The sequence below is a fragment of the Mytilus edulis genome, chromosome 2, assembly GCF_963676685.1.
Source record: "Mytilus edulis chromosome 2, xbMytEdul2.2, whole genome shotgun sequence".
Classification (NCBI taxonomy): domain Eukaryota; kingdom Metazoa; phylum Mollusca; class Bivalvia; order Mytilida; family Mytilidae; genus Mytilus; species Mytilus edulis.
In genome coordinates, this window is record NC_092345.1 from 58120983 (window position 1) to 58136415 (window position 15433).

At 31.0% G+C, this 15433-nt stretch overlaps 1 protein-coding gene across 5 annotated transcripts; it reads right to left on the minus strand.

Moving 5' to 3' along the window:
- Positions 1–356: 356 nt before the first annotated feature.
- Positions 357–15060, minus strand: LOC139512510 (neuronal acetylcholine receptor subunit alpha-10-like). Of its 5 annotated transcripts, none has more exons than XM_071300159.1 (8): positions 14947–15060; positions 6753–6853; positions 5877–6013; positions 4675–4719; positions 3532–3641; positions 2510–3054; positions 1611–1804; positions 357–1006 (listed from the first exon to the last, which is right to left on the minus strand). In XM_071300159.1, the coding sequence occupies exons 2-8, from the start codon at positions 6823–6825 to the stop codon at positions 425–427; spliced, it is 1686 nt and encodes a 561-aa protein (XP_071156260.1). In that variant the 5' UTR covers positions 6826–6853; positions 14947–15060; the 3' UTR covers positions 357–424. The 5 variants fall into 5 exon arrangements, with proteins under 5 accessions (XP_071156260.1, XP_071156259.1, XP_071156258.1 ...); XM_071300158.1 differs by having other exon boundaries at positions 14916–15053; XM_071300157.1 differs by having other exon boundaries at positions 14783–14956.
- Between the last annotated feature and the right edge of the window lie 373 nt (positions 15061–15433).

Genomic DNA, 15433 nt, shown 5'->3' on the forward strand with positions numbered 1-15433 from the left:
ATTTTTTACCAGTTTCCTTTGTTGTATTTATTTTCCCTTTATTGAGGTTTTAACAAATGGGATCAACTGCATGTTAATCAAATAGGTAAAAAATATGCCATATGATTTTGATTACTGTCAATTTTCGTATCGTTTTGTATGTGGCTATTTCTGTAAGGAATTTGTTTTCGTTCAACTTTTTCTTATTGTCTCAACATTTCTTTATTAATGGTAAATTTGATCTTGACATATTGAATAGTGATGTTTGCTGATATTCTTATGCAGTCAACAAGATGTCTTATATATTTCGTTAGGTAGCCATCTAATGACGTATAACACAAATCTATACCAATTCATTTGAAAATAACGACAAATCAAAATTTTAAATTCTTTAATTGATTTATCTTTCGACGTTATAGTATAAAACGTATGATTTAACGGCCGATCACTTCGCTTCGATATCAATATCGTTAACATCGTCTATTGCATCACTCCATTCTGAATATTTTGAGTTTGGAACAAAAACGAGTATTATGAGATATGATGCTAGCGTTCCCAAGAAATAGAACCAAAATAATACCCTATCGACAACTGTGGCTATCCTCTGCCATTCTGCTACAATAAATTTTCTTTTCACTAACTCGTTACGGGTTTTGCACTGAATAGCGTTTAGATTGAGTTCGACCTCAGCATCTGGTCTTATAGCAACCTCCTTTATTTGTGTATTTGATTCAATAAACTTTGATTCCTTTTTATTATTGTTAATTGACCGATTTGTGGTGTACTCTGTTTCTCTCAACTGACTGGGATGTTCGTGAATTTCGTCATTCTTGAGCCAAATTGTTTCTTCTAATTCAACGTCTGCCTCGTTTGATGCAGTTTCTGACTTGCTTCTATTCCTAAATCTAACTGAGGACGATGACGGGACCATCATTTGATTTTGGTCTGACACTGATTTCCATCTTGAAGGTTTTTGGTTTTGAATTTTGTGCTTTTTACATAGATATAAACCCTCTTTTTCTTCTTCCTGTAAAGACATCAAATTATATAGATTGGCTGTCAAGATATGTTGTTTGCAATTTACAGACAATTTCGAAATGTAAGTTTTCATTTACAAAATCTTGTTAACATATACTTCCACAAAACGAAGCATATATTAGACATAATCAACTACTAAATTGTAGTTATAGTGTTTCTTTCTAATCATTAATAATCCAAAGTTTTATGATCAATTTCTTCCACAAACATCATTCAAGTACAATTCTAAGTTTCTTAAGTTAATAAATTAATCTCTATTTTTTTGAATATCTTTCTGTGTTTAAAACTATTAAAATGTGTTTATTCATTTATAGGACTGTTTACTTATTTATCATTATTGTAATCTGAAAACTATCTGTATAATCCTGTATATTAAAGACGATGACAATTTAACAATCATAAAAAAGTAGCTAATGCCGCTACAAGGCAGCACTCGCATCCACAAAGTGGAAAGGGATTGATATAAGTTGCAATAACTTGTTTCCCATCCACTATAAATGAATATATTTAAATTTTAAAAAATATAGATATATAAAAACAATAATATAATATATTGAGTTGCTTATTGTGCATTATTTGAAACAGCATCTTACAAGAGATATGGTACTGGCAATCTTATACAGATCGTGCTTAAGGAATAATGGTTTTGACATCCATCTCAGAGCAAATATCCTCAACCACATAGGTGCTCGTTTAGTTTTTATTCCACGATTGTAAAGGTTGATAACCATAACTGCCATTATTACAGACAAAGAGGTCATTGTCATAACAACACAAAGGTATATTCCTGAAATTATATTAAAATGATATGGTGTGATAAAGAAGCAAAAGCATCTGTGTTTCTTTGTTACATATGCCATGGCTCTGTACTTATACTTCCCGTCATTGTGTTATTGTTCAATAATTTATGTATTCTTTATCTTTTTGCTAATATGCTTTCAAATTGTCTGTATGTTTTTTTAGTATTTCTTTATAACATAAGACATGGCTCTGTACTTATACAACCCGTCATTGTGATTGTGCCATGGTAAGTGTGTGTTTACATATTTGTTTCTTATTGTAGTGATTAAGATGATAACACAATGTTGACTGCTGTATCCCTATTTTGACATTTTTTTCCTATTACGTCTGTTTGTATTGTTAACACATCATTGTCGATATAATGGAATTTTATGTGACTATCGTTCAAGTGAGATGTTTAGCTAGCTATAACACCAGGTTTAATCCACCATTTTCTGCTTAGGAAAATGTTTGCACCAAGTCAGGAATATGACAGTTGTTGTCCATTCGTTTGATGTGTTTGAGCATTTGATTTTGTCATTTGATTAGAGAATTTCCGTTTTGAATTCTCTTCGGTATTCAGTATTTTTGTGATGTTACTTTCTTTAACATTTTTTATAAAATTTTGAGTCTTTATTTATGGTATTTATGTATTGGTTGATCTAAATAAAGTTTATGTTTTTATTGAAAATTGAACAACACTTGTACGAACCTATGAGTGGTACAGCTTCAGATGTTGCAGGTACTTCCTCGGCTATTAGAAGCATAAACATGGAAAAAGCTAGGAAAACAGATAGACCAAGTGTGATCTTTTCACCGGAAGTAGGTGGTAGCCAAAATGTCAATAATGTCAAAATTGATAGCATAACACATGGAACAATAATATTGAAAATGTAGTAAAATGTTTTACGTCTGATATGTAAAATGTAGGTAAGATCTGGATGAGGATCCGGGCAACATGAGTGTCGCCGGATATTTTTACGGAGAGTGACCGATAACAGGTCCCATTCACTGTTGTTGACATATGATGTAAGGTCTATCGGGGTTGCATTACTTGTAGACTGGTAGTCCATCCACTTGCCGCTATAAATCCATGAACCAAAACGAAGTATGCATTCTTGGTCATCAAAAGGGAAATATGTTATATCAACTTTACAGGAACTCTTCAGTTTAACTGGCACTGGCCATAAAACTGTCCCATCATAAGTCACTAGTATGTATGTTCCCTGCATAAATCCGGTGGAGCCGTCATCAGCGCTACAATACAGAATATGAGCATATTTAAAAATAACAAAACTAACTAATTATTAACTGAATATTATAGTATTGTATTACTCCTTTTTCCTGTTGACGATCTGATGTAGCAAATGTATTTATATTTTCCTCATCATTTATTTTCACTGATTTATTGAGGGATTCGTGCCGCTCAATCTGTATTTCTCCGTTTAATGAATGTTGTTATTGATTGTCTTTTCTTTTCTTATTCTTATTTTTTTTACTATTATGGTGTCTTTTTTGTTTGACTTTTAGTTAATCACTTTTTGTGTTATTTTTTGTGTTATTTCAGATGCAGAAACCTTCAGTTTTGTGTGTTATGATACCATTGGTAACATACAGTACTTGTATAAGCAAAAAAAATATAAGTAAAAAAATAGTAAAATATCAGAATTTCTGATATACATGTATCATTATTTTCTAAAATGTACTTTGTGTATCTATGTAAGTTTTACTTACTTGTTATATATAAATGTATCTGGTAGCCAAACTTGTTTAGTTGGTATTCGTAACGACTTTACATTGTTATACTGATTAGGCTCCCACATTAAATGTTCATCTCTCCATTCCTGTCAAATAATTTAGGTAATACTTTTTGTTATCACATCGAGTATTACTTATATTTATTGGAACATGTATGTTCATCTGTTCAAATATAAAAAAGCATGAACTTCAGTCGGATGGAAACCGGGCCTGTAAAAATTTACGTTTTTTATTGAGTTAAGCCTTCCAATTGATATGTATCAGGTGTTTTTCTATGTTGTATGTTATACTATTGTTTCAGATAAAGGGAGAAGGTTTGGTACCATTAAAACGTTTAATCCCGCTGCAAATGTTTGCACCTGTCCTAAGTCAGGAATCGGATGTACAGTAGTTGTCGTTTGTTTATGTAATTTATACGTGTTTCTAGTTTCTCGTTTTTTATATAGATTAGACCGTTGGTTTTCCCGTTTGAATGGTTTTACACTAGTAAATTTAGGGCCCTTTATAGTTTGTTGTTCAGTGTGAGTCAAGGCTCAGTGTTGAAGGCCGTACATTGAGTTTACTTTTATAAAATGTTATTTGGATGGAGAGTTGTCTCATTGGCACTCACGCCACATCTTCCTATATCTAGGATAAGCATCCCCTGTCATGATTGCACCAACCGCTATGTAATTCCAAATCCGTGTCCAGTATTAATATATAAAATGTGTTTTCTAAGATAGCTTAGCTTTAGAAGAGTGACTTAATGTGACTTACTCGTATGCAACTGTCATACAAGTAAGATATTTAGCTAGCTATAAACCAGGTTTAACTCACCTTTTTTCTAATTAGGGATGCCTGTACCAAGTCAGGAGAACGACAGCTGTTTTGCATTCGGTATAATATGTGTTTTAGCTTTTAATTTAGATATTTGATAAGTGACTTTCCGTTCTGAGTTTTTATTGGAGTTCGGTATTTTTAGTTATTTGATGTTTTAATTTGATTACATCTTGTCGGATATCATAGTTCCAATATACAATGAATGTTATTGTATATTCGAGATCTAAAGCGCGATAATCAGTTCTTGGTTTTTTTTTCTTTTCTTTTTTTAATAAAATTTGACAAGCTGATAACTTTTACCTGATCAATGAACACATTCGTTGTTAAGACTTGGTATCTTTCATCCTACAAATAATATATATAAAATGTCTTAAAGTTTCATTGGGGATAGTCGTTTAATACAGTTTATTTATAAATAGTGTTTCACAGTTATAGAAGTATAATAGTCCTTCAAACGATAATGGAAATGGATTTTTTTAAACAGGGTGTAAAGGTGTAAAAAAGATCAAATACCTCTTATAAATAGAACAAAAACAATACAAATATATTTTATCAGTTTTGAAGTAAAAAGATATTCCTGTTTTTTGTAAGACGATGCCATTGTTGGTGGACGTTTCGTCCCGAGGGTAACACCAGCCCAGTAGTCAGCACTTTGGTGTTGACATGAATATCAATTATATTGTCATATTTATAAATTAACTGTTTCCAAAAGTAGGACTTATTCGAAATACTAAGGTTTCCTTATCCCAGGCATAGATTACCTTAGCTGTGTTTGGCACAACGTTTTGGAATTTTGGGTCCTCAATGATCTTCAACCTTATACTTGTTTGGCTTCTAACTAACTAGTATTGTGATCTGAGCGTCACTAATGAGTCTTGTGTAGAGGAAACGCGCGTCTGGTGTATTTAATTATCAGCCTGATACATTGGATAAGTATTAAATAAATAATTGATTATTTTGATGTTTTTCTATTCCGTGTGTCCGACTAAGTCGAACAATAGACAGATTTTGGTATGCAGATATTTATCACGTCACTAAAAGTGTTTAAAAGTCATTCGAAATACTAAGTTTTTTCTCATCCCATGAATAGATTACCTTAGCTGTATTTGGCACAGCTTTTTTGTATTTTTGGTCATTAATGCTTTTCAACTTTGTACTTGTTTGGCTTTATAACTTTTAGTATTTTTATCTGAGCGTCACTGATGAGTCTTGTGTAGACGAAATGTGCGTCTGGCGTATCAAATAATAAGTCTGGTACCTTTGACAACTATCACGACCGGGAACAACGAAAGACTTACGACTGGTCAAAACGGTGCCTCAACTAATGGAACTTTCAAGAAAATCTAAGTATAACTTCAAGAGGAATTGTGAGGCAGATGACAAGTGTTTCATTATTGCATATAACAGCATAATGTTGTATTAACGTTTTATTCTTAATTGTATTTCATCGCTGACATATTTATCATATTCCAAAACATATATTAGTATAAATATCATCTTACCAAGTCTACAATTTGGTTGAGCTTTAAACCTATTGTTACAGTTAAGACAGACGAGGAGTTAACTACTGGACGAACAGACTTTTCATATCCTACCATCAAATCTTGGAATAACAACTGTTCGTCTGGAACTCGATTACCTGGATGAGATAATTAGTTTTAATGGGTAGTCTGTATAAATATACATCCCATGCATTGAAAAGGTAGTTGAGCAAACATATAAATAATCTTTACATAAAACTGTGCATAACAGGACAAAAACATCCTCATCTATTACTCCTGAGTTATCACTTGTCAACTGATTAACATACTTCATCAATCAGTTAGTCTGAGGGTAAAACAAAATCTTTATTTAATCTGCACAGAGACGTCTCTGGTTTAGATAATCAGTACTTTAAGCATGTTAAGATTATTCTGTGTATTGACTGTTGAAGCTTGTAGTACAAAATGTATTTGACAACCAAGCGAACACTATATACAATCTTTATGTTACGGTCTATTCATATATGCATAATATGAATAATGTAGGTATTCATTCTTATTGTTACACGTTAAATGATAATATTCGATGATAGTGCTGATGATTTATCGAGTCGTTTTCAACCTAAATGTAGTTTTGAATTAATAAGATAATCCTTGTGCTGCAATTTAATTATGGCACATCTACTGATAAGTGGGGTTTTTTTTTATGATAGTTTAAAATAGAACACTGTTTCGAACAAATCGCTATTCATGGATAAAACATTAGTTGTACATCAGCTCATTTTGAATATAAAAGTTGATTAAACTCTATTTATGAATTATAGTAAGAGAAGTGTTTGCAAATTTACTTTTTCATATTTTCCATTTCAACTTAAATAAAAGGATATAATTTCATACTGCCTGTGTTATGTAGATGAAAGCCAAGAAGACAAAGCACGTGTACTAATGAGCATTTGTAAGCATCATGCATGTTTTAGGTGCGCGTCACTCATTCAGACCTGAAATAATAAAAATAAATATTGACATTTCAACATATTAATAATAATTCATATCGAGGACAAAGAGTTTGTTCGATTTGTTTGTCTGAAACATTGATTAAGGTGATATACAGCAGATGTGACAATGTATCGCTACCATCAGTAATTCATCATATCTATTTTATTAAAGTAAAGTGGAAAGGATATCAAATAAAAGTAAGGAGTACTGGGTGTTCAATTCGTCATATTCAAGATCCATAAAGAATCAAAACAGGAACAACTAATTTCTCTTGAATCTTTTAATCATAAGGTCAAGTTTATATAACCTACTGGAAATCGAATATGAAAGAGTAAATAATAAACATTAAAGATTTAACGATGATTTTAGATGAAATCATAAAGTCAAAATGTTATTTAAAGCTATAAATACATTGTTGTTGCAGGCAGTTTTGCCATAAATGTTTTGGGTACAATTTTGCATTGAAGGATGTCCCTGACCAAAAATATTATTTGTATCTGAAAGTACACATTGCAATATGATTTTGATATGTGTTAATTAAGAATGTCTTTCTTATTCGTGTTTGTAATATTCGGAAAATTTGGCAAATCTATCATCATTGCAATTTTCCCCATATATAGGCATGCATTTATAGATTTAGTTACATATTCAGGAAAACATAATATTGTTAGAACCTCAAAGTACTAGTATAAATATGCAGCTGTCGTATTGTGAATATATGTACCTTACAGATAGATATTTTTTAAAAGACTGTTACTCAGTTGTTGACGTTTATTGCTGTATAAAATATTTGTTTTTCGTGAGGTGATTTGAACATAAATGCCGTTGCTGTTCTGGCTTAAATTGTCTTACATACACTTTGTCATTTCAAGCCTTTTATAGCTTGCTAGGGCTTATCTAATTGTTGAACGACTATGTTCCCACGGTTTAAGGCATCCCGTAGACCTATAACACTGACGTCATTTGTATTTTAGTGGATATTTGTCTCATTTACAATCATTCTAGATCGTCTTCTTTTATACCTTGTATGAAATAAATTTAAGGGGATATTGTCCTATCTCTTCCTGTTTTAGGAAGTTAAAGAGTCTTAAATCCAAGAGCACGTTGCTGTTAGATAAGTGCTAGTTTCTATCAAATTAATGCACAACCATAACATACATTAGAGACGAACTTGTCTATTTTAAACGACCGTTTGTTTCACTGTTATATGTCTTATAGCTGTTGTTAGGTTAGTTGATATGTGTCATATTTGCTTTTGTGTTCTGTTTAGTCATAAAAGGTCAGGTCATTGCATTCCTCATTTGATCTGTTTCACATTTTGTCATGTCGGGACCTTCATTTACCAAATAATCATATGGAATGGGTTTTGCTCATTGTTGAAGGCCATACTTATGTTTATAAGGTAATCAATTGCATTTTTTTTTTTTAATATTTTGCAATAACATATTTTTTTCTAAATCAAGCAATCAAAATAAAACTGATATATATGCAAGTTAAACTATCTTCTAAATAATTTCCTTTGTTTTAAATGCCAGGTTATAGTTTATGCTTGTACTGAAATTGACTTCTCTGACATTTAAGGCATATATACCATAGACCTTCTGATATAAAATATTAAATTAAATATTGAACTTTCCTATCAACACATCAAAAGTGTTTTAAATGATGTAATACAGGTTTGTGTATGTTCTGTAGGAAAATGTGAGGGAAATGCATAGCTATTTTCATGTGATTGCCATCATATTTCTAAATAGTGTACACTTAAGAGCAATGATCTATTATGTACTATGCTTTGGACATTTTTTAAATAAAAAAAGGCATAAAATCCTGCCATTTAAACATGATGCACGTGGAAGTTGTGGTACAGGCCTTCAACAATGAGCAAAGCCCATACCGCACAGTCAGCTAAAAAAAGTCCCCGATATGACAATGTAAAACAATTCAAACGAGAAAACTAACGGCCTTATTTAAATTAAAAAAATGAACAAAAAACAAATATGTAACACATAAACAAACGACAACCACTGAATTACAGGCATATAACTGTTTGTGGAAAAACGACGTTGTGAAAACCCCAAAGTTGAGAACTTATGTAAAACTAAATTTTGGAATAGAAACCTATATTAAATGAAATTTGAACAAAACTGAACGATCTTTCCTAACACAACTGAGATGTGGAATTCTTCCTTTGAGGCTAGAGACGGAAAGATATAACGACGAGCAACAAAATGATCGCTTATGTAAGTTTTGTAACAGCAACTCAACAGAGGATGAGTGTCACTTTATTCTCCACTGCTTCTTATACAATGTCTTTAGAGAAAGAACTTTTAATAATATCTTTTCTGACAATGAATTACGAAATATGACCAACGATGAAAAGATTTCCTTTTTTGATGACAAACTATCCTAGAATGCTGGCTAAGTATACAGTAAAAGCGTTCCGACATAGACGTTTAGTGTCATATACATAAAAAAACCTTGATAACAGTATATTGCAATTTCAAATTTAATCATGTAGTTGACAGTTATGAGCGTATTTGACTGTAATGTTAAAATGTAAAAAGGTCAATTCATCAAGTTCATGGTCAATTCATCATGTTCTATGTTCTATGGGAATATTTTCCGTTTCTGTATAATATAATATTTTTTTTTTTTTTTTTTTAACGATAACAAATATTTTATTCAATCATTTCCTGATATATAAATACCTAAGTAGCCCAGGTCGCATACTTAGGGGCCCCTGTATTTTAACAGCCTCACTTGACCAGGGAAAATATCAAATGAGTTTATACACTAGTTTTACATGCATAACTATATTTAAATAACCAATACAATTGATTTTCACACCTGATAAGATCATATCCGGTTCACTGAACAAACATGTGTTGATTTAAACTGGAAATACTTTAAAATTTGATTGCGAAAATAAGTTATAGTTTGACTTGAAGAATTTTGATGTGATTGAACAGAATTTGAAAGTATTCTTTAATATATATTTATGGATTATAAAATATAATATTAATTTTTTAGTAATTCAACTGGACATTTACTAAATCGATATTTAAATTAACTTAATTTTATTCAAATTTCAATTCGTCATTGAGAATTAATTATTTTGAATTAAATTATTCTTTTTTTTTCAATATTATCTTTGAAATCCGTGATCAAAGATTTGAAAGTGAAAATGAGTCGGGTGTATTTTATTGATTATATGATAGAATCATATTCAAAACAGTGTGGCTGTGGCCATTGATTGACGACCTAAATTATCCCATTGACTGGGACAGATTATGTGAACGTTTTCTGTCACGACCACTGCTCACTATGTAAGTACTTGTTAAAGACACTTCAACTTTGGGGTCACCAAAGGTTTTCAACACCTAAATGAAGTTATTCGAAAAATTAATCAGGAATAACACGATTTTATGATTTATATCAATAATATAAATCAAAACATAAAGATTATTCCTGATTAATTTTTCGAATTATTTTATTATTGAAGGCGTTAAGAACCTTTGGTTACCCCACAGTTTAAATTCTACAATAAGTAAATAGTGAGCAGTGGTCGTTACAGACACACGTTCACCTAATCTGTCCCAGTAAATGGGATAATTTAGGTCGTCAATCAATGGCCACAGCCACACTGTTTTGAATATGATTCTATATTTGTATTTTGTTAAACTGTTATTACAAATGTCACTATAATAAAAATATACTTACTTACTTACGTACTTACTATAAACGCAGCTGACCATATATATAGTTGAGAAGTTTATAGAAATAATGAAAAGAAACAAATATTGTTTGTACTTGAATAGCCTATTAAGAAACAAGAACCGTCACATAACTGAGCTAACGTTCTAGTTTAATGGGGAGAGGGGAATTGCATGAATTAATTTAATTAGAAATATAATAATATAAACACCAAAACGTGTGGTACCAAGCAGGACAAATAAATGATTAATTCAATAAGCACGGCGCTAAATATGAAACATTAGCTTATGAACTTTTGATAAATGTGTGTAGTTATAAATTAGCTGAACCTAGTGAAAAGTTGTAATCTCCTCAATATATATTCATATCTATTTTATTTTTTTTGGTATACATTAAAGTAATGATCAAAGAAATTCAAACAGCAACTTTATATGAAATAAACCATGATTTGTTTGAGGAAACAAATGCGCAAACCCAAGCTTCAAATATGTCAAACAAACGAAAATGGGACGAACAAAAAAAACGAAAAGACGGAAGGGTGGACGGTCATTGGTAACACTCAATGCACTCGTCACCTACGGCAGGCTTTACACATATAATTTATTTCAAAATGTACAAAAACGATTTGCACATTATCAAATTACAACCGCAAGAACTTGAACCAGAGGGTTTTCTAAAAAAAATCAAAAACTATCAAACCCTGGTGTCCAGAAAGAAAATGCCTTCTTGAAGACTCAGATTGTCACATTGTAAGGCATATGATTTCAGATATAGCTTCTTTTTTTAATGAAAGAAAATGTCATAGAAGACAAAATCCTCATGCTACACTTAAACTAATGTATATATTTTTTTCTTCCATTGATGTATAAAACTGAGGTATACATTTGCACAAGTTGATGTAGATGACAAGGGAGTATCTGCTTAAAAATGTAATTATATACAACATCGTAGACTGGCTTAATTTAATCTCCCAACAGAATAAGCGCCAAACTTCTAATAAAGGAATGTTTGCCTTCATTTTACTGCTATTGTATCAAATATTTAATTTATACTTATAATATTCATAACAATTTATACCCAGTTCGATTCGTCTTTGTGTTTAAGTACTACTAGAACACACCCGTGATATCACGGGTCCGTGACTGAATTAAAGTATATAACTATGCGCAAGCCTTATTTTAGTATTAGTATTATCATCTGATAAAGTCATGCCGATTATAAGATACACAGTTTTTCTCTGCTTTCAAGTCTTTCTGTTTGAACCCGTCGAACTGAAACAATAATATTAATTATTTGGAAAACAAAAGGTCCTGAAATGGAGTATTTTTTAATAAACAGCATTGTCCTATACAAGTTATAAATAAAGTTGAATTATTTGCTTCGCTGTTTTACGTCATGCCCACTAACAAATTGAAAACTGTACCTATACGCCTTATTTTTAGTCCAGATTTTTAGTATTCGTATTGTTATCTTAGAAAGTCTTACTGATTAAAATACTACAATAGGTAACACTTTGACAATTTTGTAGTGTCAACCCTGTGGTTATGACCCGTGTATATAGCATATTAATCCTGAATACAACGTTTGGTGGTGCGCCTGTCAGATGCGGAACGTACAGATAAGGTAATAGGTAACAGGTGAATATACTATTGGTATCGGTAGCGGACTCGACCCGGAACTTCTTAATTATTGGCAATATTAATTACGTGGAAAACAAAAGGGCCTGGAGTGGTGTAATTTTTAATCTACACCTTTGTACTATATTAGTTATATATAAAGTTGAATTCTGTGATTCGTCGTTTTTACGTGATGACGGCTGACAAATTGGACCTCGTAATTTTAGTATTATAGATGTATTGATATTTACGACCGTCTTCTGTTTTGTGGAATTCCGAATACATTTAAAGGAATATCGAATGCAAATGCAAATAAAACCGAAGAAAATTTGTGCCTGTGACAGGAAGTTGCAGGATCAAAGTTTAACAATACCGAATTTTAAGCGACTGTCATACAAGTGAGTTTAGCTAGCTATACAAAAGGGGTTATCCACCATTTTCTACATCAAAAAGTCAGGAATTAGACAGTTTGAAGTGTTTGAACTTTTGATTTTAGCATATGTTAAGGGACTTTTCGTTTGAATTTTACTCGTAGTTCGGTATTTTTATGATTTACTTTTTTATTTAGCTTGAGCCGAGTGTTTTCTTGATGAATAGGAAAACTAGCTTTTTGATATATTATAAATATTCTTGGATAAATCAAGGCATCTTCATGCAACCAAAGGAATATATTTACTGTTGGTTATAATATCAATCAGATATTTGATGCAACATAATGTTGTCAATTCCTACGACTGTGTAAATGTTAGACCTAAGTGAGTTCTATAGAAAATGAGAAAGATGAAATGTAAATATGAGGTTTATACAGAAAAGGCTCAATGCAAGTCGCCAACGTTATGTCAATGTTGTTTTTACGAAGAAATTCTTATAATAGATGGACACTTTGGTAATCTTACAAAAACAAATAAAACGTCAATACTGATACAAATGAATTTCTTCGAAACCTTGTATCTTTTTTATACATTCCCATGAGTAAAACCAACGAAGAATTTCCTCTTTGGAATTTCTAAATTACAAAACATCAACAACAAAAGCAAAATCATACAAACAACGGTACATTCTGGAATTTATCTTTAGAATCAAACAAGAAATTGAACCATATTAATCAAAACAAATGTCTGCTATTAAACAGATGCTTTAAGTATTCACTGTGCGATGATACTGTAGCAGCATAATCAAATGTGTTTTCTAATAAAAAAAAAAGAAGAGAATTAAACTTCATGCATTAAAAATATCTTGTTGTTTTGTTATAAAAATTAGCATACTTTCAGATGTTATCAATACATGTACATGTACCATATGTTACAATTGACGTAGACGAAAAAATAAAAACAAAACAATATCGATATGTTTTAAAAATAAAATAATGAAAATCAGGACAAATAAACGACCACTAGTGTAAATATATGTTTAATATGTTATGATTTTTTTGCATTGTTTATGTATTTGTATTGTCTTGTTTGCATGCCTTCAACCCTCGGGGTATAAATGCGCATTTCATTAATAAATAAAATTAAAATAAACATCCCTTTCTGAATGAACAACAAACAATAAAGACTGTTAATTGATATGGATAACCTTTGATTAACAAATGATTAATATTGCAGTTATATCTTCATAGAACCAGGGTAACTACTAGTATACTGATGGATACTTATCGATGTATAATAATTGTTTAGATATTTCAGAATTCAATATACAGAGAACCCGTTCATATACATGCTACTTTTCTTCTTATATAGAGCAAATATCATAGACAGGTGCCTAGATCATTGGAGATATGCCATGAATTATCATGTTTATCAAAAATGATGAATCTCTTTTATAAATTATACTCTGCGGAATTCGAATATTTGGGAAAGAGTCTTGAGAATACTTGTACTTTGAAAAAATATCGTGTAGATTGTTTTGTAAACAAAACGTCTTTACCAGCACAGGTATTACATGTAATGAAAAACCTCAGAATGCAAAAAAAAACATCGCTTGATGGACATAAACCTCTAGGGGACATAGAGTTTTATAGAGTGATAGATATGAAATGCTAATGTACCGGTTCTTTACAGACAGTATTGTTTTTCTGTGTTATATTGTTTTAAACGAATTATCTCATGAAAAGTGGTTTTTATTTCAAGTCTTTTTGTTTGTATTTGGTGTTTCTAAATGTTTTTATGAATTTGGTTTTAAAAATTTTGAACTCAAAGGGCGTTTAATTTAGTTTTTAAGACAATTGCATCAATATCATTGTCCAGATTGTTTAAAAAAAATGCAGGCTTAACATTTAACACCCACTGTCTTTAATTATCTGAGTCGATGGATCATTATTTGACATTTGTGTCTGATCGATTCGTGTGGCAAATCTTTATCATCATTTAATTTCTTTAAATTCTTCTTCTAAATTATGCACACAACTAACATATCAAACACAAGTATAACAATTATTTTTGTAATTATGAATACACCGTATGAAGAGACGGAAAACAAGAAATTAATGATATATTTAATTGAAAACTGCTTTAGTTATTCTGTCTTGTAGAACAGACAAGACCATCTATATTGAATTAATTAATCTTAAGAATGAGAATGAAATAAAAGAAAACATACCTCCGATGACGACAGTATTTCCTGACCTCTCAATAATCACGGTAAATATAGTAAATAACAGCTACATATTTTCATATTCACATCCATAATATCTGACAAGATGAATATTTATCAACAATATTAAAATACAAACCATCTATTCTAACATCTGCTGGTATACATACAGATATAATCAAATGTAGAAATTTCAATATTCCGTTTAATCTATCTCATCTGTATCATGTTCCCATTATCAAGCTGACTTGAATGATTCGATGTTTAATCAATCGCAGCTTCCTGTAATTATAAAGCACTCTAATCAGGTACATCATTTAGTTGGAGATTGATTATGTTTGCAATGTCAACCAAATAGTTAAAAAGATCTATAAGGCGTTCATCGTAAAGAAAATTTGAAAAAAGACTAGACAAGTTTTAAATGATACAGAATGAAGTACGCACAATCTGGTTTCTCGAACAATCTTACTTTGGATCGAGAATCCCGAAACACTTTTCCCGAAACACAAAGTGTTTCCTTCTTAACAATATTAAAAAATATTTTCAACATCCTTGAATTCGCGTTTTTTTTTAATTTAAAGGTAATGTCCAATTTACATTTAATTTTTTCTGTCATTCTCTCATTCCTACTGTATCTGGTCTCCACACAGCACGATA